General features: G+C 37.7%; 3 protein-coding genes across 3 annotated transcripts; 2 read left to right on the forward strand and 1 right to left on the reverse strand.

Annotated features, from left to right (window-relative positions):
* Positions 1–2548: 2548 nt before the first annotated feature.
* LOC147500597 (F-box/LRR-repeat protein At4g14103-like) lies at positions 2549–5554 on the reverse strand. Its single transcript, XM_086562206.1, has 4 exons — positions 4334–5554; positions 4066–4240; positions 3609–3945; positions 2549–2936 (listed from the first exon to the last, which is right to left on the reverse strand). Exons 1-2 carry the CDS (start codon positions 5237–5239, stop codon positions 4163–4165), a joined length of 984 nt encoding a protein of 327 aa, XP_086418332.1. The 5' UTR covers positions 5240–5554; the 3' UTR covers positions 2549–2936; positions 3609–3945; positions 4066–4162.
* A 3515-nt stretch (positions 5555–9069) lies between these two features.
* Positions 9070–19817, forward strand: LOC147500598 (Adaptin family protein). The gene is made up of 11 exons (XM_086562208.1): positions 9070–9787; positions 10482–10667; positions 11661–11876; positions 11998–12108; positions 13178–13375; positions 13465–13596; positions 16262–16318; positions 16412–16528; positions 16875–16952; positions 17456–17599; positions 18325–19817. The coding sequence occupies exons 1-11, from the start codon at positions 9179–9181 to the stop codon at positions 19420–19422; spliced, it is 2946 nt and encodes a 981-aa protein (XP_086418334.1). The 5' UTR covers positions 9070–9178; the 3' UTR covers positions 19423–19817.
* Positions 19818–22349: 2532 nt separating this feature from the next.
* On the forward strand, positions 22350–26080 carry LOC147500599 (putative LRR receptor-like serine/threonine-protein kinase At1g53430). Its single transcript, XM_086562209.1, has 10 exons — positions 22350–22566; positions 23063–23635; positions 23797–23820; positions 23971–24081; positions 24150–24476; positions 24558–24673; positions 24953–25213; positions 25293–25493; positions 25565–25694; positions 25821–26080. Exons 1-9 carry the CDS (start codon positions 22473–22475, stop codon positions 25640–25642), a joined length of 1785 nt encoding a protein of 594 aa, XP_086418335.1. The 5' UTR covers positions 22350–22472; the 3' UTR covers positions 25643–25694; positions 25821–26080.

A 26080-nucleotide genomic window follows, 5' to 3' on the forward strand; every position in this document is an offset into this window, starting at 1 on the left:
TTGAGTTCTCTCATTTCGAGAGGAGCCATTCGATAGGGAATCATCGAAATAGGCGACGTTCCCGACATTAGATCTATTACAAAATCTATCTCCCGCCAGGGAGGCAATCCCGACAATGCATCTGGGAACACTGCCACAAACTCACGAACTACGGGAACATGCTTGGGAGATTCGAACTTCAGCCCTTGGAGACAAAGACCAGCTAACAATCTGTATCTATCATACTTGAAGTCAGGCTTGGCCTCCACAACTCGAGATACTGTATTTCTAATCCCCTAAAACACAAACTCAGCCGTCCCGTTACTTTCTAAACGCCACCCGTTTTGGCAAAACAATCAACTCGGGCATGATATTTCCCTAACAAATCCATCCCTACTATAATATCGAAATCTTTTATGTCCATCACCGTTAGATCAACTACCAACTCATTATCACCTATCATTGATTACCACAATGGTGACACACTTCGAGAACATAGTTTTCTTCCCAACGGAGTGGATAAAATAAGCTTCCTCCGGTGTTAACTACATCCTACCCCAGTATTGCTACCATATTTTTAGCAATGAAAGAATGAGTAGCACCCGTATCAAACAGGACATGCACCTTATGTGTAAACAGACATATCATACCTTCCACCACTTGATCGGTAGCGCTGATATCTGCCCCCATCGCATTATGTATTGTGGCTTCCTCCTGGACTGGAGCAAGACCCATAACTTCTTCCTCTGGCACTAGATAATACACCTTGCCGTGTGGTCTCTGTTCCATCCCCGAATTGGACTTGGGACAAAACCGCCTGATATGCCCAGCTTCACCGCAATTATAGTAACCACCCTCGCCATGCGGGTTCTACTTGCGGGTATTGTAGACATTGCAATCTAGCTCTCGACCACGAGGGCACGGAATTACGTGGCGGGTTATTCGTCCGAGAAGGAGGAGGGTACCCTCGGTACCATCGTGATCCACTCATCGGTCTCGCGAACGGGTACACTCGGTGGCTGGCCTAACTACATTCAAACCCCTATATAATACCGGGTGCCTCCATCATTGCTCTGGCGGATGACCGCCTATACATCCGTTGCTACCGGAACCACCGCCTTTGATAAACGCCTCTTTCCCCTATCCGCCTTTTCTAAAATGTCGATTGTCTTACCTTCCCAACCTCTTTGCCTCTGTAGCAATAATCGATCATCAACTCTTTCAATGCCTTGAGCCGCTTCTCACGACCTCAAAGATAAGAATCGATCGAAGGAAGGACCGACATCTTGCTCTGCGATATACGGTTTGGGCCACAATGAATTTCCTAGCCTTAGCTTTTTCTCGGAAATTAACTCCTTCCCCGTATCATGCAAGAACGTTGAATTTCTCTTCAGATCGTCCCACGGTCATGTTTCCTTGTTCCAATTTGAGGAATTCCATTCACTTCTTAGCTCTCGCCGCCTCGGTAACATACCTCAAAAGGAAGAGTTCCTCAAATTTAGCCCAAGTCATAGGAAACGCCTCAACATCCTTAACGATCGATCCACCGGTGTTTGGCTTCACCTCTAAGCATGAAGGCAGCCAAAGTAACTCGTTCCACATCAGTACATCATGGAGTCTAGCATACTCGACATGTCTAGCAACCAGTCTTCGACTACTTTAACCTCAGAAGACCCCACAAATTCAGTGGACGAACTCCGATAAAATTTTACCAAAGCGTAAAACCTGATTGACTTTGCACTGGTGGCCTGAACTCCTCAACTCTCCCTACGGTTGGGGATGCTACCTCTGGCATTACGCCAGGTGGAATAACAGCGGATGACATACTCTGGGTGTTCTAAAAGCGGATGCCAATCCCTACGGTTAGATCTATACTCTGGGTGTTCTAAGAAATGAAGAGGGAAAGAAGCAAATGTAAGAGACATTCATGACATGAATCAGTGTAGTGTGGTTTTAAATGAATGTTTTCATATAATTAATAATTTCGCTATAAGGACATTTTCGGGCTAACACCAGTAAATTATTTTTTATTAATACCAATTGTGACATTCTCTAATATACATGCAAACACCATTATGCATGTGTGCAACAAACATGCAAACGCCACTATACATGTGTAAAACATGAAATAAATGAAATTTCTCAGGTAAGTCGTAACATAAAATGTGAGTGTGCTTAGAATAAAAAACAAAATTGAAAAGCTAAATTAATCTCCAATTCAGTCTCATGGGCTTGTTCTCTGTTAATAACGGTCCATATTCCCAAACCAAATAACGGGACCATTAACCCCACCGAGACCGAATAGAACCAATTTTGTGAATAGTGAAGCGATACATATCTGGTCACCTCACACGTATCTCCATATCTCCACTCTAAACACCCACACGTGTGCAACATCATCAAACATTTCAACACCAGAAGCAAAAACAAAAAAAAAAACTTGGATCTGAAATGGAGCAATTAAAAACAATTGGACGTGAGCTTGCAATGGGAAGTCAATCAGGTTCAGGATGGGGACTATCAAAAGAGTTTCTAGATCTAGTAAAATCAATAGGTGAATCAAGATCCAAAGCAGAAGAAGATCGAATCGTATTAACAGAAATCGAAACATTACGAAAAAGAATCATCGAACCTGATATTCCAAAACGTAAAATGAAAGAATACATTATCCGTTTATTATATATCGAAATGTTAGGCCACGATGCTTCTTTTGGTTATATCCATGCGGTTAAAATGACTCATGATGATTCTCTATTGTTGAAGCGTAGCCATAACTCCTTGTTATCCCCCATACCTGAACTAACTGTAGCTGTAATACCTAGGCAAACGCATTGCCACCTCAGTACCAATCAGTTCAGCCACCTCAGAATCAGGTACCAGGAATCTTCTACGAGCAGAACCCACACCAAATCACGAGCATCCAAATGCACTGCTGTGGCTGCACCTTATCAGGGACCCTGTTGTCATTCAAAATAATCAAGTGAGCATATGCGAAAGTTCTTGAGTTGGCTTTTGTGGGAGAGGGTGTAAAATGACTCTTCCCCAATGGCCTCATATTTTTACTACCGATGGTGGAGATACTGACATACAGTATTACTAAAATTTGGACAAGTCAGGCAGATCACTGTATGCATGTGTTGACATATGATGTATATTCCATTCCGAAGAAATATTGGCAATACTGTTGAAATTATTGTAAAACGATTTTTCAAACAAAATCTATAGCTAGAAGCCTAAAAGCATGCATTAGGTGATGCTATTATGCCATTATATTGCATCAAAAAAAAAAAAAGGTGATGCTATTATGCCAATAGGCCGAACCCCTTATCAATTTTTTATTTTCTGGGTGAATTTTTTTGGAGCCGAGTACTGCTTGTGTAGTCGTGCTGCAAGAACCAGCAAAGAACGGAAGCAGAAAGGAGGAGAGAAAGGGGGAAGGGAGACAGAGAGACAGAGAGAGGGAGGGCTACTAAACTGCTAGTGGAGTCGTGGCTACTAGATGACTTTATAAACAATAAATTACAATTTTGGGATGACTGTAGCAAGTACCGCTATATCAGTTTTCACCTATTGACTTCATGTTTTTAACCCCAAGGTTCAATAGATTGATAGCAGAACAGAGTACGCACCTGCCAATATAATCGGGTTGATTTAGGAGAATACAATTACTGCATCAGGAGAAACCTTCTTAAATGTCAACAAGGACTCTGCAACCAACATCCGGAACTTTACATCTTCTTCTACGCTAGGGTCGTATAGAATGCTCATTTTCTTCAAGAAGTCGGCATTCTCAAGTATATATCTTACTATGTGATATTCATCCTCATCTGCAACTTGGAAATTTTTTATCTTGACAGCTTTCAGGTGCTTCAACAAGTTTCCGGTAAGGTGCTTCAAGATATAAGCATTGAACAACTCTCCAGACTGCTCAGAACTGACGAGGATGCTTTCCAATTTAGAATCCATCTAACCAAAACAGTAAATTAGTAATTCATGAGTCAAGTTACCATAATTCCAGCAACATTAAAACATATATTGCATTACTAATAATCTAACATAGTTGACTCCAACGATTTCAAGTAATACCTGGAATTCCTGGAAAGATATCTCCAAAGTTTCCAGTCTGGGATAACTCCTGAGTAAGAGGATTAACACTTTGACAGAGTCTTTGAAAGGCCCTATCTTAAGACACAAAATGTCTCAAGCTACTTGACATGAGGTAGGAAGACATGCTGCTAAGTTCGGATCTTAAGCTTAAAACCTAGATGCACAAGTGCACAACTACATGTAAGATACAGATATAATGATTCACATTTTCCAAAATATATCATAAGGATGGAAAAAATAATCATACCTCAAAAGAGGTTGCACATAAGCTCAGTTTGACTATGTTGCGCAACCCCATCAACATCTTAGTCACAATGTTACCCGGAACAGATGGTTTTTCAAATAACATAAAATCCACTCTGACCAAAGAGGAGAGGGTCTCAGAACTAACATTTGGTGGTTTGGGCGCAATGTACTCCATCTCTTCGAGATTTGGGGAAGAAATGTGAATATTACTGGAATTAGACTCTTCTACTTCGACCAACTGCAGCACCTTAAGGTCTGGAGGAGAACTTGTATTGGTGTTAAAATTAAACCACTCACAACATACAAGGATCAAACATTCTAGCACGGGAAAGCTCAAAAAGAGATTTTTAGTTAAGTTTTCACCATACAAATAAACATGACGGAGCTCCAAAGTTTTGAGACTAGGAAAAAAAACCATACTAGGAAAGTGAAGGTTTACCCATTGTAAATGCAATACAGTCAAAGTATGACATGTAAAGATGCAAAGAGGAAGCAGTTCTGAGATAAAAACAAGTTTGAGCTCGCGGACATTATGCTTTAACGCAAATAATGCCCATGCATTGATTTGAATATCATCCAACACTGCATCACGACCACCAACGCGTTCATTGGTAATTAGTTTGAAACTTCTTATATCAGACCTATCGTGACTAATAAGTAAACGATCAACAAAGTTCCTGAAATCCAAAGCATTTCGATCCTTCCCCTCCATGTTTTCAAACTCCTGTTGGTCAAACTCCAAGTCAGAAAGAGAGTAGCAAATGTGTCTCCATTGTCGAGAAAGAATGCTGGTTTTCACAACATCTTCCATGGGAAGAAAAGATAGTATATGGTCTCGGATTCCCTCTGGCAAAAAGCTAAGCCTGTCTATACCTTGTTGAGTACAAGTTGTTTTTTTACTTGTCATTGTGAACTTTCTTCAAACACCTTGTGTTCAATGCACAGCTGATTATTTGTTTACAACAGAAACTGGCAACGTTTACATATTGGGTTCTTCTTTCTCAGTTCACTTCTCCTTCTCTCTCCTCGTATCTATTTTTCTTCTCCTCCTTTCTACTTCTCTTCCTCGCTCTCTTTTACACCAACACAAGCAGTTGTCTCCGAAACTGAAAAGTCTACATTTCGGTAACACTTAATGGGCATGGTATACAATTATACAATGTACTATCAGTTTTGTTTCAGGTGACGACCCATGCTGACACGGCATAGAGTCATTGTTTATAGGGTTATTTTGGTTTTGGTCCTCTAAATAAAAGGTATTTGGGGTTTGGTCCACACTAATCGGTTTATTAGCTTTTGGTCTTACTAAATCTTCTTGACTAACAGTGCCGTTAGTCAAAATGCTTAGTCAAAATGATTAAGGAAGACCAAAATCTAATAAATTGATTAGTGCGGACCAAACCTCAAAAACCAACTATTTAGGAGGACCAAAACCTAATAAACTCCCTTCTATCGGCTCATACCACATAACCTCCCTATTATTTAAGTCTCATTAAATAACTTCTATGTTTTTTTAAAAAAAGAATAAAATCTAGTCTGTTTTTATTTCATATTTTATCTTATTTCCTTTTTCACTCTTTTGGGATTGAAAATTTCTCGTCACTTGACATACTATATGTAAATGTATTTTTACGTAGTCATATATATATTAAACTATATTTACATAGTTATTGAAGCTAGGAAAACTTAAATTTACATAGTAATTTTAGAGATTAAAATTTTTCCGACACATGACAAAATATATGTAAAATGTAATTTTATATAGTCATATATATGTAAAACTATATTTATATAGTCACTGGAGCTATGAAAACTTAGAGCATCTCTAAGGTGGGGACGTGATCCGTGGGTCGATTCTTCAAATTTGAAGAAAATGCGAATTCGAATTTCCCGAATTCCAACTCTAGGTGGTCGCATTCGTGGTCGCATCACCTGCTTGTTCGCATTCTTGTTCGCAAATTTGGCAATTTGGATGCGGATGCGGAGCGACAATAGTAATGTCGCGCAACTTTTTTGACTTTGACCACAACAAAGCGCCATTACCATCGCCACGCCACTACATCATCGGCGCCACTAATTGTCGCGTGCTCCAACGCAAAAAAACGGCCGGATTTCTACCTCTATATCTACACTCATCTCCTTCTTCATTTTCACACACACACACTCTCAACCATTTCACACACAACACTCTCAACCTTTCACACATAACACTCTCAATGTCACAACCAAAACAAGGAAGGGGTCCAAGTTGGACAAATGAAGAAAATATTGCTCTTACTAGAGCATGGATTGAGATGGAGAAGATCCTATAGTAGAAATGATCAATCGGGTCAAGTTTATGGGGAACTAATTATGGCTAGAATGAATCAAATTTAAGGTTTTGACCGCAACCGTAAGTGGAAGGGAGTCTCACAACGTTGGGCGATTATTTTACCGTTCTTCAACAAATATCATGCTATACTAAGAAAGCTTGAAGAACAACCTCCAAGCGGGTGGGGACGTGAAGACATTGTAAGATTCGTTTATACTTCGTTTAATTTATACTTCATTTTATATACTACTTGATATTGTTTTTTTTTTTTTTTAATAAACGTAGCTTTCATACGCAGCAACAACTTATGCGGCTACTACTGGAAAACCATGGATATGGCAAGATTGTTATAATTTAGTCAAAAATACGCCAAAGTGGCAAAGAACTCAGTTACGCAACGAAACGCTTGCTCCAAGACCAAAGAAGAAAGCAAGATCCGGAGATGTTGAAGGTTTCGATTCTTCACCCTCAACCCCAACCCCTTCAACGCCTTTACTCTACCTTCTTCACCTTCAATTTGTACTCGGAGTACAATCCTAGCAAGCCAGAAGGTTTTGGAGAGGTCGGTTGGTAGGAAGAGAAAGCAAAGAAATTGAGAAGAACAAAGAAAGTTGTTTCATTTGTTGAGGGTAATGTTGCATCCATCGCTAAAAATATGGATGATTTTCTTGAAGCTTTTAAAGAAAGTCGAAGAAATAAAGAAGAGATTCAAAATGAGCAATTTCAAAGTATGATGAAATTGAAGCAAGAGAAGACAAAAAAAGTTATTTTTGAAGCAAGAAAAACTCCGTGTTAGAGAGGAGGAAAATGAGACTAGGTTGTTGGCAATGTCACCGACAATGTCAATCCTCGTTTCTGAAAGGGTTTTAGAGCTAAAAAACAAGATGCAATTGTAGCTAAATATGAAAAAAAAAAAAAAAAAAAAAAATTTGGAGCAAGTAGTACAAAATGAAACTTCCAACAACGGCGAAGCCAATGATGAAGAAAATAATGACTAGCTTGATAATTAGAGTAACTCTAGTAGTATGTAATAAGGGTGATATGTAATAGTTATATTTTATTTATTTATTTTTATTTTATGTTTTGCAATCATGTATTAGTTGTCGTTTCTATTAATAAAAATTGTAATTCATTTGCTAAATCAAAGGAAGTAAATTCTAAATCACACAACATAATAATAATCACACAACATATCAAAATGATCAAATGAACAATTCTAAATCACACAACATAATAATAATCGCCATACAACAACCTCCTAGACTATCCTACATACTTCGGGCCAAGTGAACTCCTCCTCGACCGTCCTTGTCTTTGAACTCTCCGTCATGTCTATGCCGTGGATGAACTCACCCTTGGCGATCAATCTGAGCCTCAGAACTCATCAATCCGGGCGTTGCAAATCGTCATAATCCACATAAGCCGGGAAAGAAGTCTCTCTCTCTCAACACCGTGGGCGAACCGAGGAGCGCAAGCCATCATTTTTAATTTAATGCTTGTCTCATATCTCATGCGTAGGTCATCCCGAAATAATTATTCATTAATAATTTATGATATTTTCATAATAAACCAAAATAATAAAACAAAACCAATAAAAAATTACCGGAGATAGATGTCCAAGGTCGCTCTAACCGCAGACGACGAGTGGCATCAATAGAAGAAATGGTCAGTAAAAATCGTCCGCCACTCGGATTGCTCAAACTGAAAAAATTTGGAACTCGACCGAGGGGATCTGAAAAGCGACGTGCGGACAAAGGCGGGAACCGGGTTTGACCAGGAACTGAAACCCGGTTCGGGTTGTGTTTATTTGATAACCCGGGTTTCGGTTTTCCGAATTTATTCGGATTATAGTTTATTCGGCCGATTTTTGTATTCTTTTTTATTTATTCGGTCGTGGATTCGGTATCGTCGGATTCAATTGATTCGGATATATTTTTGGGCTTTTTGAATTTTAGTGTTATCCGATCGGGTTAGTCGGATATAATCGGTTCGGGTCGGGTTGAATATTAAATTTCGAATATAATCGGGTTGGATCGGTTCGGATATTATAAAACTATTCGATTCGGATTCGGATATAGCCATATCCGACCTTAACCCGACCATCCCCGCCCTAGGCATGGACGCGCTACCGGCCAACCAAATTCACGCGTCGACATTCGTAATATACATGCAAACACCATTATGCATGTGTACAACAAACATGCAAACGCCACTATACATATATACAACATGAAATAAATGAAATTTCTCATGTTAGTCATAACATAAAATATGAGTGTGCTTAGAGTCAAAAACAAAATTGAAAAGCTAAATTAATCTCTAATTCTGTCCCATGGGCTTGTTCTCTGTTAATAACGGCCCATATCCCCCAAACCAAATAACGGGACCATGAACCCCACCGAGACCGAATAGAACCAATTTGTGAATATTGAAGCGATACATATCTGGTTCACTCTAAACACCCACACGTGTGCAACATCATCAACATTTCAACACCAGAAGCAAAAAAAAAAAAAAAAAAAACTTGGATCTGAAATGGAGCAATTAAAAACAATTGGACGTGAGCTTGCAATGGGAAGTCAATCAGGTTCAGGATGGGGACTATCAAAAGAGTTTCTAGATCTAGTAAAATCAATAGGTGAATCAAGATCCAAAGCAGAAGAAGATCGAATCGTATTAACAGAAATCGAAACATTACGAAAAAGAATCATCGAACCTGATATTCCAAAACGTAAAATGAAAGAATACATTATCCGTTTATTATATATCGAAATGTTAGGCCACGATGCTTCTTTTGGTTATATCCATGCTGTTAAAATGACTCATGATGATTCTCTATTGTTGAAACGTACTGGATATTTAGCTGTCACTTTGTTTTTGAATGAAGATCATGATTTGATTATTTTGATTGTTAATACTATTCAGAAAGATTTGAAGAGTGATAATTTTTTAGTTGTTTCTGCTGCTTTGACTGCTGTTTGTAAGTTGATTAATGAGGAGACTATTCCCGCTGTTTTACCGCAAGTTGTTGAGTTACTTTGCCATCAGAAGGAAGCTGTTAGGAAGAAGGCTATTATGGCTTTGCATAGATTTTATCAACGGTCACCGGGTTCGGTTTCCCATCTAGTTTCTAATTTCAGAAAGGTAAATTTTAAGTTTATGTTCATTTGTGTTAGTAATTGCCATAGTCTAAGTAGTATATATATGTGTAAGTTTATGTACATTTGAAGAGTAAAAAATATAGCTCGGTCTTAGGGGGATGGTAGTGAAAGTTGCATGGTGAAATTTTTGGTAGTTTTTGAAGTGGGTAATGGGGGGGAAATAATTTACCTGATGAATTATACTGTTTTCTTTTATGAAGGAATAGAGAACTAGTTTAACGTAACTAGAGAAATTTTTGGGATTTGGTACTTTCAGGGGAGTCAAGTTGATTTTGTGGAAATGTAGTTATGGACTAGGTGATGCTTCCCTTTCTTGACATGCTATCTAAATATTGGGTTGCTGAGGGAGGGCCATGCTAGAAATATGTATCTGATTGCGTTAGGTGCATATATCTGATTCTGTGGTAGAGTATTTGTATGAAACTGGCAACTTGGAATAGGAGGAACCTATTGAAAAGATGGCTCGTTTCATTTTACTAGAGGTACACTGTTTTAGCCAATATTACTTGTCTGTAAGTCTAGGGACAAGTAGAGAATTTGGAAGTAGAGTTGCGTTTACCTTTTGTTTTGGTAGAAGCATTTTGAGGCTTTAGGCATGAGTATGAGGTTCACCCTTTTTGAATTTTAGTAACTGAAGACTTAAAATTGAACTCATATCTAATTTGCTTTTGTTGTAGAGACTATGTGATAATGATCCTGGAGTCATGGGTGCAACACTTTGCCCTCTTTTTGATCTTATTTCAAGTGATGTAAATGCTTATAAAGATCTAGTCATCAGCTTTGTAAACATTCTTAAGCAAGTTGCGGAACGAAGATTGCCGAAGAGTTACGATTACCATCAGATGCCTGCTCCCTTCATTCAGGTATGCACCACACATATTGATGTATGTATATTTGATTGGTAAAAGTAGAAGATTTAATTATATATAAGAGTGAAAAAAGAGAGCTGTGTAGGATGAGATTAGGGGTGCAAACGGATAGGTTCGGATTCGGATATGCCTGTATCTGAATCCGAAAATTTATATCGATATCCGAATCCGACGGATATTAAAAAATTTATCCGAATCCGATTTCGGATATCCGAATCGGATATCGGATAATATCCGATCCGAAAATTAATATTAATTACAATTTTATTTGCTTTGAATAATTCATTTTACCACTTTAAAAACTATTATTAATATATATATTTGTCATTTACTATTATTATTTTGTTATTATAGTTTTATGTTATTAGTTTATGATTTTATATAATATTTTATACAATAATAAATAAATAAATAAATTATATATAATAACTATTAATTTTTTAAATCGGATCGGATATTTTCGGATGCGGATATGGCAGTATCCGAATCCGTATCCGAAACCAGTTCGGACATAAAAAATTATCCGAATCTGAATCCGATATCTAAAATTTTCAGATAATATCCGATTTTTCGAATACGAATTCGAATCGGATTCAAATATTTGGATATCCACTGCACCCCTAGATGAGATATCCTACTCTACAAGCACGAGAAAGAAAACAAACGTACAAAAAAGAGACAGCACAACTCAATGGAGCACATGGTTTCATCTGATGAAGATTTACAGTTTATCAAACATGACAACTTACATCCTAGAAATCATTACAAAAAAGCTACATATTGGTTGCAGGAAGCATATCTAAACTTCTTGTCTGATAATTTTGCATGAACTCTTTATCTTTCATATAACTGTTGCAAGCAGTTTATATGTTTGTTTCACTTTCCTCTTCTTTTCGTATTGGTAGATGAAGATTTACTCACGAAACGTTTGTTCCCTATCTCTTAAACGTTCTAGATTGTATAGACTCTTGGTTTTGTGTCACGCAGATCAGATTGCTGAAAATCCTAGCATTGTTAGGCAGTGGTGACAAGCATGCTAGTGAAAACATGTACACTGTTCTGGGGGACATATTCAGAAAGAGTGATTCATCTAGCAACATAGGCAATGCTATTCTATACCAGTGCATATGTTGTGTTTCATCTATATATCCTAGCACTAAGTTGTTAGATGCTGCTGCTGAAGTAACTTCCAAGTTTCTGAAGGTTTGCCTTCTAGAATTTCGTTCTTTCCAAAATCTTTGGTATTCTTGATGGTTCTAGTTTTGGTTATTTGGTAACTGTTGGTGCGGACTAATGTCCTTGTATTGTTCTCTCATACAAGCAGAGCGAAAGCCATAATCTGAAGTACATGGGCGTTGATGCTCTTGGTAGGCTTATAAGGATAAATCCAGATATTGCCGAAGAACATCAGCTGGCCGTTATTGATTGTTTAGAGGTGAGGAACAAATACCCCGTTGCGGTGAATGCCTTTCTTCTTATGGTTAAATTTCAAGTGATAAACCACCTTAAACTATCAATTACCCTACCCTTTGTAATTAATGAGACAAAAGAGGAATCAACTGGGATAGCGTCCTTCGTTGGCATCTCCAGTCATAAATGTGTCTGTCTATAAATACTTACATATGAACACAAAAATGAATACACCAATCAGAATCCTTTCCAATGACATCTACCTAACGTTATGCCCTTTTACATTAGAAGCAACAAAATACATTTAACAACTTTAAAATATATAACTGTAGCAGAAATATATTCCCTTGAGAGTAAGTTTCCCTTCAAGATTTTATTGGGTTTGCCGAAAGAATAAATTATATATATATATGGGAATTCGATATATCACTTGATAGTCAAGGTTTTGTTTTCATCCTTAATTTGCATAATATCGGTTTACTATTTTCAGTATGTATGGTGTTTGTTTACAAGATAGGAGATCATGGGACTGGATATGGGGTTGCGGGTTGTTGGTTTCAGTTTGGCTATGTAGGTTTTCCACGTCTTCTTCCTGTAGGGCACCTATGATATTCTCGACATTAGATTTTGGAAGATAATTGCAAATAAGGTAATGAATCGAGGGGTGGTTTTCTCATTTTAAAGAGCCGAGGGTTTTGTTTTTCGTGGTAAATATTGATTTCATCCAAGTGCCCTGATGGATGCTTTTGTAGTCTGTTTACTTAGGTTCCCTACTAAGGCTCCTTCTTTCTTTAGTTTGTTGATTAGGCTCCACTTTTTCCCTTGAGATTCTTACTAGATACATGGTGTGACAAAAGTTTTAATGTACATTTGGGAAAGAAATGAGTTAATTTGATTAGCATATTAGAATACTTTGTTGGAACTTTTCTGTTAATTGGATATGAATATTATAATTCTAGCATTTTAAAGAACTTGTACAAGACAGCAAAAATAAAAGGATGTGTATCAACACTCTCTTTCTCTATATTATATCTGACTACAACTTGATACAGATTGGATCTAATTATTGTTGTATTTTTATGTGATCCACTCAGGATCCTGATGACACTCTAAAGAGAAAGACTTTTGAACTACTTTACAAAATGACCAAGTCGTCCAATGTGGAAGTGATAGTTGACCGCATGATCGATTACATGATAAGCATCACCGATAATCACTATAAAGCAGAGATAGCATCTCGATGTGTGGAGCTTGCGGAGCAATTTGCACCGAGTAATCAATGGTTTATACAGGTACCTTTTGATATTTCTTTTGTTGTTGGCTTCTTGCTGCTGGTTGATTTCTCTAGTTTATAATTAAAAATTAACATGTTTCTTTCCAGACCATGAATAAGGTCTTTGAGCATGCTGGTGACCTTGTAAATGTCAAAGTCGCACACAATTTAATGCGTCTAATTGCTGAGGGATTTGGAGAGGATGATAATGGTGAAGATAGTCAGCTGAGGTCCTCTGCTGTAAGCGGCCTAAACTAATTAACCTGGCGTTTTATATATCTTGAACTGTCAGCGTATTGTGTGGTTTAGTAAATCTTTTAATAAATGATGATATAGAATAATACTCTTAAAAGTTGTTCAATTTCGATATACGTGTGTATAACACTCTCCCTAGAAATTTTATTCATTTTTATCTAAACTTATATTTCTTTTTTCCTTTCTTTTTAAAAAAAAAAAAAAGTTTTGGGTTATATATCCAAAAAAATTATATTTTTATTTGCTGCTTATTGTTTCTTCTGAAAATCAGAAGGTTTGATGGCTTCATTGGTATGTGTCACGACCATCTTTTACTGGTGTTAGTTACAGAACATTCTTGTCATTTTGGTTGTCGTTGTAACTAAGGTCGTATAGTCTCCGGACCATGTTGGGTACTTCAAGTTTGGTGTGAAGTGACTTAGGAATGCTGTTCTGGAGCAACAGAGTAGGAAAGGGGAACAGGTTATATCAGGGGCGTGACCATGCTGATAAAAGTATATAAGCTATTTTTCAAAAAAAAAAAAAAAAACTCTAATACGTTGCATGATCCTACCCAACAGAGGGCTTAGGGAGAAGTCTGGGGTGCGTGATAAGAAGTTCTAGCAGTGACCATGCTGATAAAAGTATATAAGCTATTTTTCAAAAACAAAAAAAATTCTAATACGTTGCATGGGCTTAGGGAGAAGTCTTGGGTGCGTGATAAGAAGTTCTAGCATTTAGAATTGTTTTTTACGCTGGGTTCTCTGTTGGACTTTGTTCTTGTTCAATTAAGATGCATTTAAAATTGTGTGGTGAGGGATTTTGTCTATTATGGCCATTTGCCTTGAAAATGAGCAAGAGAGAAAGGAAGGGGAACATGGATACTCTTTTAACTGTTTGGTGTCTGAGCTTAGCAATCACATATCCGATGAATGGTCATGAGAATCATTTAGTGTCTCTATCAACCAATATTTGGAGTACATTTAAATTATGAATGTAGGGCATATATTAGTGACAGTTTTTACATTGTCCTATTGTAACCTTAGCTTAGCTATTTCTCAGCATATCGAATTTCAAAACTCCTATGACCTCCCAATAAATTCAATTAAATGTATTTATAATTTAAAACAAGGGGCTTGCTAATGTCCTACCCCTAGGGGTGACTTCGGATCGGATCGGATCGGATTAACCTCCTTCGGAATTTTTCCAAATTTTTTTCGAAACCTAATATGCTAGCCAAATCCGATCCAATTTTTTTTCGGATTCAAAATATATTTCCAATTTCGGAACTTTCGGAATAACTCGGAAATTTCGGAATACTTGGTAAATTTTCAAAGATCTCTTTACTTTCAATTATTTTTGGAATATCATACATCAATGTTCATTGTAGGGAGAGAAAACCATGTCCACAACACCAATGTACCAACAACAATACGCACTTGTTTTGAGAAAACCCATTTTCATTCAAACAAGTGATCCAAGAAAAAAAACGAAAAAAACCGCGACCACTAATAGCAATCATTGCATTTCGTTGAGGTCGGGTATTTGTAATGTTTCAATCTTTTTTCGTTTGTGGAAATTGGCGTGAAGTGTCCGTGCATAAATAATGGATTATGGTCTTGGACTCTAAGTAGCTTTACATAATATTCTATCTATTGGAATTTGGCTTTTGGATTGGTCTGGAAGTCATTGTATGACTCAATGACATTTTTTTTCATATCATTGTTGTTATGTCAGACGGTGTAATGACAGTAGAGTGGTCCAATTCAAGTAGGGAAATAGCGGCTAGGTTATGTTTTTGTTTTGTTTTTGGAAGTAAAAAACTAGAAAATGAATGAACGGTCGAGATCTAATCAAGTGGATAGTGAGAGAAGTATATATTTTCGGAATAAATTGGCAATAATATCGGAAATTTCGGAAATTTCGGATCGGATCGGATTTTAGAATTATATCCAAATCCGATTCAATTTTTTTTCGGAATTTTCGGAAATCGGAAAATCGGCCCATGAAAACTACACCCAGAGCCAGACCAATTTCGGGTCGGATTTCGGAAAAATCGGAAATTCGGCAAAAAGAGACACCCCTACCTACCCCTTTAAGGGGGAAGAACCCAACCCTCTAACAGACACAATAATTGAGCTGTTCACCACTTCAGAAAATTTCTCTTACCACCTTAAACAAAAATGATAGGAAATCATTTAACTGACTATGTCACACCAAGACAGTGAACATAAATCAAATTACCACCTACAACACGCGAATCATCGCCCTGTACCACCGGAAGCATTTGATTGCCGTCCAGTGAAAATTCCAATGGTGCACCTATGTGCTGGGAGAAAAAAAGCAGCACTCCCCATGGTATTGTAGAATGGTTCCTTTTCTTTGAAAGATAGGTAGATAGATGCGTCAGAAAGATCCTGGACAGGAATGTCCATTTAATCTTTGGCATGAGACCAATGAACATTTTTGGCAGTGTGCAATGGCATACTCCACCTTTTTGAAATTTGATATGCATTCTAGACGACTGTTAAAATTTTGTTTCGATGTGAACGTTACTGCCTGAGATTGTATGATTTGTACGTCTTTTTTCTGTTTCTCTTTGGTAAACTTATCTTCATTTTTCTTTTTTAACTTGTATTTGAATTTGAGATCTATGCAATTGCTGGCACAGGTGGAGTCATATTTGCGTATTATCGGAGAACCAAAGTTGCCGTCTGCTTTTCTGCAAGTACTGTGTCTCTCTCTCTCTTTACTCTTGGTGTTGTCACACTGATGCTGAGAATATATTATTCTCCTTCTACTTAATGGCATTCCATTTCAGGTCATTTGTTGGGTTTTGGGAGAATATGGAACAGCGGATGAAAAGTATACTGCTTCCTATATCACTGGAAAACTATGTGATGTGGCTGATGCTCACTCAAGCGATGACATTGTCAAGGTATCTTTTAGACTTTTTCTAATGATTCTTTAACACACAAACACACACGGATCAGGTTAGCATGACACATGGAAATTGACACACTAAATGACACTATGAAACAAGTTTGTACTTTGTAGGGACTGATTTTTACTGAATTTTTTTCTCAATACCCTTGAGATCATTTTTATTTATTTATTTGTTTGAAGTAGGCTTTAGGATGAAAGCCTGCCGTACTGGAACTTATCGATTTATATGCATATAATTTGTGCTTGTTTGATATGGTTGGATTTAGTTGAAGGTTCGCCTAGAAGTTATACTTTTGCTAACTTCATGACATCCCTTTCATATACTCCCATGTTTGAAGGGATATGCAGTGACAGCGATCCTGAAAGTATGTGCATTTGAAATTGCTGCTGGAAGAAGAGTGGAATTATTAGCGGAGGTCTGTTATTTATTTTTCTTTCCTCTATTTTACTGTAGTCATGATCAGTACAAATGCATCTGTACAAAATCCCCTAAATATTTGTAAGTTACTTAAGATCAAATGCTAGATTGCTAACAAATTGGATTGCTTATCTGTCCTTTGACGATTTTAACCAAGTTTTTCTTTTTGCAAATTCTGAAGTCTGCCTCTTTAGTTGCAATCTCTGTTTCCATATTGCTTGATGCATATCTAGTTCTTCTGAATACGCTTCCTTCTGTGCCCACTCCACAATGTAATAGCTTTAGATATCATGTGATGCATCCTTAATATTCTCTGTATTGGAATTGAGGGAGAGTGACAAATGTTAATGACTCAATGTACGATATGTCTGCGTTTCTGTTGGGTCAGGGCACCCTTAAACAGTCACTGCTGACAAGCCCATCTTTAGCAGTTAAGAGTTCTATTACGCCTTATGGTTCATACTATAACTTTTCTGGGTGTTTTTCTCTCTCTTGTTGCAGTGCCAATCCTTGATTGATGAATTATCAACTTCACATTCAACCGATCTTCAACAGCGTGCTTATGAACTGCAGGCAGTTTTGGGTTTAGATGCTCAAGCTGTTGAAAGGATAATGCCATTGGACGCAAGCTGTGAAGACATTGAGGTTAACCCCCTACCTCTTATGATTATGTCTTTCTTGGATTTTGTAAATGTAGACGTAAGTATGCACTTTAACCTATTTACTGTATAAGCAATGGAATTGTAAAATAATCACAATAACCTGAAAATTTGGAAATGAAACAGTAACACTCAAAGTTGTATGGGAAAATATTCATAGAATTCATTATAAATACTCTAAGCTCATGTACAGATAACTCCTACAAAAGATGTACTACACTTAGTAAAACACTATCATATAAAAGAGACTTCCTAAAGCAATTAAAGTTTGTTTTGAAAACTTCTGGACTTTTAAATGTACTCTAGAAGTCTAGATGCTTAATACAAAATTGTGGAGTAGACAACAAGCAGCAAGCAACAGCTTTGGAATAGCGAGTTGCAGCTCTGGCACAGTTACCCAGTTAGAAAGTATCATAATTTAACTAGGTCTCAAATGCCAAAAAGGGAACTAATCTAGTAGTATAGAGTTTACCTTTTGTTTGATTTTCTTTCTCTTTTGAGGTTGCCTCTTTTCTGTTTTGTTGGTAATGAGTAATGACTATTGAATTGGGTTGCAATTATTTTGAACATTCTTTTACGACTGACATTTATGATGTGATTTTTAATCGTGTAAATAACAATTACATTTTGTGTATCAATCTTTTTTTCTGATTAGTGGGGATTTACTGCAAACCATGTTTATAAGTGTTTTGTTTCTGATTGTACCTGCAGATTGATAAAGGCCTCTTGTTTTTAAGTACTTACGTTCAGAAGTCCCTGGAAAATGGAGCTAAACCATATATTCCTGAGCAAGAACGGTCTGGAATGCTAAATATCAGCGATTTTAGAAATGAAGATCAACGTGAGGCTTCAAGTCCTGCTCTCCGCTTTGAGGCTTACGAGCTTCCGAAACCTTCTGTTCGGGCATCTAGTCCTGTTCCGCATGCATCTTCAACCGATCTTGTACCAATACCTGAGCCTACATATGTAAAAGAACTTCAAGCTACATCACGGCCACCTGCATCTGATACAGGACCAATGGAGCTTAAGCTTCGGCTTGAAGGTGTTCAAAAGAAGTGGGGTAAGCCAACTTATTCGTCTGCACCATCTGCCTCAACTTCTAGTTCCCAAAAACCAGTAAACGGGGTCACCCAAGTTGATGGTATGGGAACAATAAGCTCCCAAAAGCATGAGGTTTCTTACAGTTCGAGGAGACCACAGGTTGAAATTTCACCTGAAAAACAAAAACTTGCTGCTTCAATATTTGGAGGCTCATCTTCCAAAACCGAAAGGAGGTTGTCATCTACTGGTCAGAAGACTGCCAGGGTTAACAGTCCTGCCATGAAGAAATCAGAGGTGGCGTCTGCTGAACATCCATCAGAGAAGGCTGCTCCTCTTCAATCACCACCACCAGACCTCCTTGATTTTGAGGAACAATCTGTGCCAAACAACACTCCATCGGTAGATCCTTTCAAGCAGCTGGAAGGGCTTATTGGACCAGATGAGGTCTCATCTACCAACAATCATGGTGCAGTTGGTGCTAATAGACCTTCTGATCTCTTGACACTGTATGATACACCTACTACAAGTGGCTTGAGCAGTAGTGTTGCGAATCTGCCTCAGACTAGCATGGATGAGACGAACCTTATGTCTACATTGCCCAATCTATCTAATAAAAGTATTCATGGAGAAAATATTGGTACACATCAAGCACCACTTAGGAAGGGTCCAAACCTTCAAGATGCCCTTGAAAAACACGCAGTTGCCAGGCAGGTGGGTGTGACCCCTTCAGGCAAGAACCCAAACTTGTTCAAAGACTTACTTGGCTGAACTCTGCAGTATCGATTCCGTGGTTTGAATTGATAATGGTGCCAAATCCCGAGACTCAGTATTTCTGGCAAGTCTGGTGAGAGGTTTGGTGTGGAATTGGAGCCAATGTGGTTACCGCGTTGGAGAAATAACTCTGGGAATGGGAACCCTGAGGCCGTGCTCAGAAAAGTGGTTCGACTGGAAGTGGAGGGACCTGTAGCTAGCAGAGTAGCAGGTGTTGTATCGTTTAAACGGTGTAGTTTCTGTAACAAAATATAGAGTGTTGAGTGTTTTTCATGGATTCTCTGTTTAGTGAGTCAATTTGTATGTAGGTAAGAAATTTTTGTTTTTTTTTAAATATTTTTACAGCATCACGATTTTGGTGGTATGAAGAATGCAAAAGGGTTCAAAGGATACTCGATACTTCTCTTTACTTGAATTATTTTCATTTTATCTGGTGAAATTGCTGCAAGCTTGCCCAATCCAAGGCTGATAAAATGTTTAAATTGCCGTTCCTTACTTCAGGAATCTCTCGTCCTTTGTGTTTGACCTGTTTTTCTCTGGTTGATTTTGGCGATGGTATGTAACAGAAGCTGTTACTCAAATGTTTTGAGTGAAGACAACCTGTAACACATTAGGGAGTGGTTATCGAGGCAAATGACCACTTTGTCTTCTCTCTTTACTCTTGTCAAGTATACAACACTGCACTAAGCAACTAACCCTACCATATACTTGAAACCTTTTTCGACCATTGTTACTTCATCAACAAATTAATCTTCTTTGCCTTGTGAACTAGTCGAAGAGGTTAGAGTGGACTCATTTAATATGCCCTATTTCACTTCCAAGGGAGTACTAGCAAAGTCGCCCTATTTCACTTCCAAGGGAGTACTAGCAAAGTCGGTAAAACTTTTGGGTGATGATACCAAAGGTATGGGGATCGAACCCCGCCAGCATCAAAGAGTTACTGATCTCATTTAAAACAGGCTTGCCAATAAAAAAAAAAATAATAATAATAAAAATAAAGGACATGATTGAGAGTTTGAGACAGAAGGATCATTTGAGCTCTGTTTTGGAAACACGCTACGCGAATTGGAACACGACCGACAACCCAATAAACAAGGACTTTGCGTTCAATAGGATCAGTAGTGGACATAATGTGGCTAAGTCTGGCAGAGCAGTGTCGGAGTCCATGCTTGCAAATCACTTTGTAGAGGCAATTATTAAGGATTTGTTCCAGAGGTACGCAGAGTGTATTAGCGAGCACTTGGTGAAGGAGGAAGGCAAGCATGTATATCTAGTCATGCGATTGACAAAGAAATGAAGAAGTTGTGGTGCGCCGACCATGGTACTAGTTGCGAAGGTTTCATTTATTGTAAAGCTTAATTATTATGTTAATGATATGTCATATGATTGTATGGTTTTAGTGTTTCATGTTTATCCTGAACAAATCTAATGGTTGCTACATAACACGTAATAGAGCAAAACTTAATTAAGTGACAAACAAGAGCTTGAAGGACAAGATGTTCTACTATACCTTGGGGCTATCCTCCTAAGTGCATACATTTTGGTCTGGTCTCCAAAAGTTAAAAAGCTTTCAAGGCCAAACACCCGCATCTTTACTACAGTAGCATGAAGATTGAAGAGTGTTTTACTCCTGATAAAATAAAAGAGTGAAGAACAATGCAAATGATTTCGCACAGTAGGCACACCATATTTCGTTGTCAAAAAGACAAAAACCATACTACTTCTTTGCACAGAACAAAATTATATCATTCATTAGTCATTGTACTTACACTTAAACCATACTACACATAGATGGCATGATATGCATCAAACATGTCACGGTGCAAAGATCCTAATTTAAAGTAAGAGTCTAAGACAAAGAAGGAGATTATATTTCTGATCTTCGATACTAAAAATAACGAAGAAAGAAAATTTTACAGGTCACTTGTGTAGACTTGGCATTATATTTTAAATCAAGGGACCTATCATTTAGAGTCAATGAACTACATGGAATCACCGATTTTAGAATCATTGCTTGCGGACGGTAAGCACAATGACTTGAGATTATGTGTTAAAGTATATAGGAACATTCTCCATAGAAATGAATACGGTTCCTTTAAACTTCTAGCTAGAAGCCTAGACCTGTATTGTACTGTATTGTTTGGTTCAATTGAACTTCTGATTGATTAGGAATTTTAGGATTATTAATTGGCCTAGCAATCCTCCGTGCTCTATGACATCCGGTCTTTTTTTTAATGAATTCTACCCGTAATGAGTGACAAACTTGATCTAATACCAGCCTTCAATTAATTTCTCTTCTCAAAATGGGATCTCAAATTTAGTGGTGGATATAGTGTACAGTAAACAATTTTTTGCATCTTTACCGTGTGATGTTCGAGGTAGTACACTTTGTTTGGAATAACAATGTACCTACATCTTCACCGTGTCATTTTGTAAGTTTCTTACAATAAGACTAAACACATTTACTAAAATAATCAATTCTCCCTCTTGAAATTGTCAAGTCCTAATCCTATGAAGCTCATTTCACCAGAAAGCACCAAAGCTTTGTGTTACAACAGTCGTTACAAAATGCAAGAAAACAGACCATTTCCATTCGAATAGCTCAAGTCAACGTACTGATCGTACACGTTCACTTGAACTATTGGTGGCGTGATGGTCTCTATGCAAGGATGTGAACCTAAGATAGTTATGCTTTGAAACGATGTGCATGCCTGGCTTGGTTCTTAGACAAAAAATTCCCTCTTGTGGCTGCTCAAAAACAAACACTAGTTTTGAAGATTTAATTATATCGACGAAAACTATGCCATGAACGACTGGCAGTGCCAGGGAAACAAGTTTAACTTAAAAAATGGGAGTGTTTATCCTAACTCGATCACAACGATGCAAGGACTAGCCTATAATACTTCCATTCGACCACAAATTTTGAAATTTTTTTCAGCGGTTAACACAACTTTTTTTATTTGAAAAACCATGCACATACGCCAAACTATAATTCTTTGTTCCACTTCATGTATAGGCATTTAGCGGCAAACTAAAGGGTATGAAAAATGAAAACAAGAGACCATGTAGAACTTGGAGTGGTTTTCTTTGTTGTGTTAATCTTGGAAATCAATTTGTGGGCTGCACCAGATGATCCATCAGGTATCTTCCTCTCCCTTTAACTCGTTATATTTTGACATTTGTAATATTTCCAATGAATGTATATTTAGAACAAGCAACTAGATATAGACTTGTGTTTAAAATATAGAATTTACTGAATGCTGAATGTTTAGTACCACAAGTGAGTTCCTTAAGAGGTAGACATTGCGATAATTGTGATTTTCTTGTTAGCCAATGTTCAATGGCGATTCAATTGATCTGATTTGAAGGGCATATGGGCCCGTCACCAAGCCCATCAACACATTGTTACTATTTGAGTATTTGGGCATATAGACTTTTGAAGGAAGTGATCTTGATGTCATGTGCACCATATCACTATATCAGTTGTCCAGTACAGAGAAGTACATTACGCATATTTAAGATTTCATGTTTGTTCTCCCTGTATAGTGGTTAGTATAAACTTTAGCTGTTAACTATTTTTGGACTATAAATAACTGTAGTTTGAGTGATCTGATTATATTCTCAATGTGTTTTGCAGTTTGCTCATTAAATCTTACTGCATACCCGTTCCATCCGACTGGCGATTGCATTGGCCATCATCGAGACAAAATAAATGATTGGGATAGCTTTCCATCCTCCCGTTGTTGCCTAAATGGACTAAATGTATTTACCGAAGCTCTTGCTTTACACGCCAGTGACAATGATGCAATATTTCTAAGTGAAGAGAAATGGAATCAGTGTGATGGTCCCTTTTCCAATCAAAAAACTGTTTCTATTACTAAATGTGGTTTCAAAGGCCTTCATTACGGAAGTAGTGAATGTTCTAGCTTATCATTATCAAGCTTCAAACAATCATATCCCAAACAACATTACTTTGTTCATAGTAACTGTTCATTATTCGGTCCTGCTTTTGAAGATAATTGTCTAGCATGCGTCGATGCAATAAGAGATGCGAGAGAGCACATACTGACCGATTTAAAGATGAGGGATAATAGCACACTCAGAGGAATTTGTGGGACTGCGGTGGTTATAGCTGCAGCTGCTGAACATGTTGGGGATCTACAGTGGACGGGTGACTTCTATAGGTGTTTGCCTGCTTCGGAAGCAGAAGGTATGAACTAATTAACTATCCCTACTTTCTGTTTTGCCTTTTTCTTTTTCAAAAATAAATGTAAAAAAATTGCGCCTTCTTAGTAGCTGGTTTCAATACAGTGTACCAAGGGATGACATTTAATAGTTTTTTTTTTTTTAAATTTTTATTTGCGCCTGCAGAGGAAGATTACGTCAAAATTTCCTGTAAGTTATGCTACTTTCCAACTCTTGAAACATACTACTGAGATTACACACGTGTCGGGTTGGCTCTTGTGCTTAAAGCTCCAAAATGGTAAGTGTGCTATGCTAGTATGTTTCCAACAGCCACTGAATCACTAATTTTGTGCTTCTCAGATCCTGTGGCAAAAGCTCTGCTAGCAGTACTTGTAGCCGTATTTTCAGTTTTGCTGGTTATAATCCTCATCAAATATGTAGCAAGGAAGAGACTCCCTAAGCTTGTTGAAGGTACTACTTAATACGGTTAATTTATTGTAAATTATCAAATTCATTGCACTAATACTATAATCTTCCAGGGAAGGAGATATATGCATGGTCAGGGCTCTATAGATTCTCGAAATCTGAGATTGAGAGTGCAATGAATTTTAGCAGCCGCAAGGTCAGCCTTGGTGCTGGAAGTGCCGGACGTGTCTACAAAGGGATTCTTCCTAGTGGGCAAGTTGTTGGAATAAAGCATATTTACAAGACCAACGCATCTGACACTTTTACCAGCGAAGTTGAAGGCCTGTCAAGAATTCGTCACCCGAACCTTGTTTGTCTCTTTGGCTGCTGCGTCGAAAACAAGGAGCAGTATCTGGTCTACGAGTACTGTTCTAATGGGAATCTAGCTCAAAATCTCTTAAGTAATTCTACTGGTCTTCCATCATTGAGCTTTATCTGATATACTCTTAGTTATTAACTTACACATGGATGCTTGATCACAGAGAGAGACTCTATTCTTTCGTGGGTTAAAAGAGTGAAGATCTTGAGAGACTGTGCTAATGCACTCAGGTTTCTCCACAGTTATCCTGACGGTTGCATTGTTCACAGAGATATCAAGGTGAGAGATAAAATGTTCTACATTGTGATAGATGTCATGTATTTTACAAGAGAATGGGTTTGCAGGGGTTTACTGTACACTTCATGTCATTGGTGCACTAGGAAACCACATAAACATGATATTGTTCCTCGTAATGGAACAAATTTGTTTTTCTTATGTTCTTGTTCATTCGCACGCGGACTGTTTCTAACACTTAATATCCTACTCTTTTTTCCAATCTTCTCTTCCTATTTTATGGATCTATGTTAATTCTCAAAATGATGAAAATCTTCTTGGCAGCTTACAAACATCCTGCTGACTGAGAACATGGAGCCCAAGCTTTCAGATTTTGGGTTGGCAAAGATGCTTGGGATGGAGGAGAGCAAGGTGTTTACAGATGTTAGGGGAACCATAGGCTATATGGACCCCGAGTATATGACCAATGCCAAGCTTACTTGTGCCAGTGATATTTACAGCTTTGGCATTGTTATGTTGCAACTTCTATCGGGTAAGAAAGTCATCGAGTTGGATCTTGATGCTCGTGATCAACTAACTAGAAAGGTATGCAAGGCTGCATAATCCTTATTCAAGTATGTTTGTTGATCAATCAAGCGTAAGTAACTCTTACAATCATATACAGGCGAAGGATGTAATCATGGGAAAACGACCTTTATCAGACTTTGAGGATCCACGTCTTAATGGAGATCTTAATGTTGAAGATTTTGAGTCCATCTTACACATTGCAGTGCTTTGTGTCGCTAAATCAAGCAAAGGGCGTCCTCCAATTGATGTCGTTCTCCAAGAGTTGGATAAAGTTTGGATGAATACAGAAGTCATCATGGTAAGACCATACAAATATTTCCCTTGTCACTGTCAGAATTTGATTACATGCTACTTTTTCTATTGCTGCAGAAAGCAAGGAATGAGCATTCTTCAGCCACACCACAGTCAAAGTCAAAGTCAAAGTCATTGGAAGTGATGGAGGTTTAATATAAGCGAAAGCCTGCGAGTTGGCTCTTGAGATTTCTACATGTTTCGCTTTGTAAGATTTGTTACTTGGTGAAATAAGTACATTGTACAGGCTTAATATTCTTAGTGTTCTATAGTTTCTGTAGAAGAAACCAGTTTTAACAATGCTTGCTTCATTCCACCTTTTCTATTGTTGCAGAAAGCCAGGAATGAGCATTTTTCAGGCACACCACAGTCAAAGTCATTGGAAGTGATGGAGGTTTAATATTAGCGAAAGCCTACGAGTTGGCTCTTGAAATTTCTACATGTTTTGCTTTGTAAGATTTGTTACTTGGTGAAATAAGTACATTGTACAGGCTTAATATTCTTAGTGTTCTACAATTTCTGTAAAATAAACTGGTTTTGTAAATTTCAATAAATCGGGAGAAGGTCTTGTTTGGTCCTAGCTTACTGCAAAAA

Source organism: Coptis chinensis, chromosome 5 (assembly GCF_015680905.1).
Source record: "Coptis chinensis isolate HL-2020 chromosome 5, ASM1568090v1, whole genome shotgun sequence".
NCBI classification, from domain to species: Eukaryota; Viridiplantae; Streptophyta; class Magnoliopsida; order Ranunculales; family Ranunculaceae; genus Coptis; species Coptis chinensis.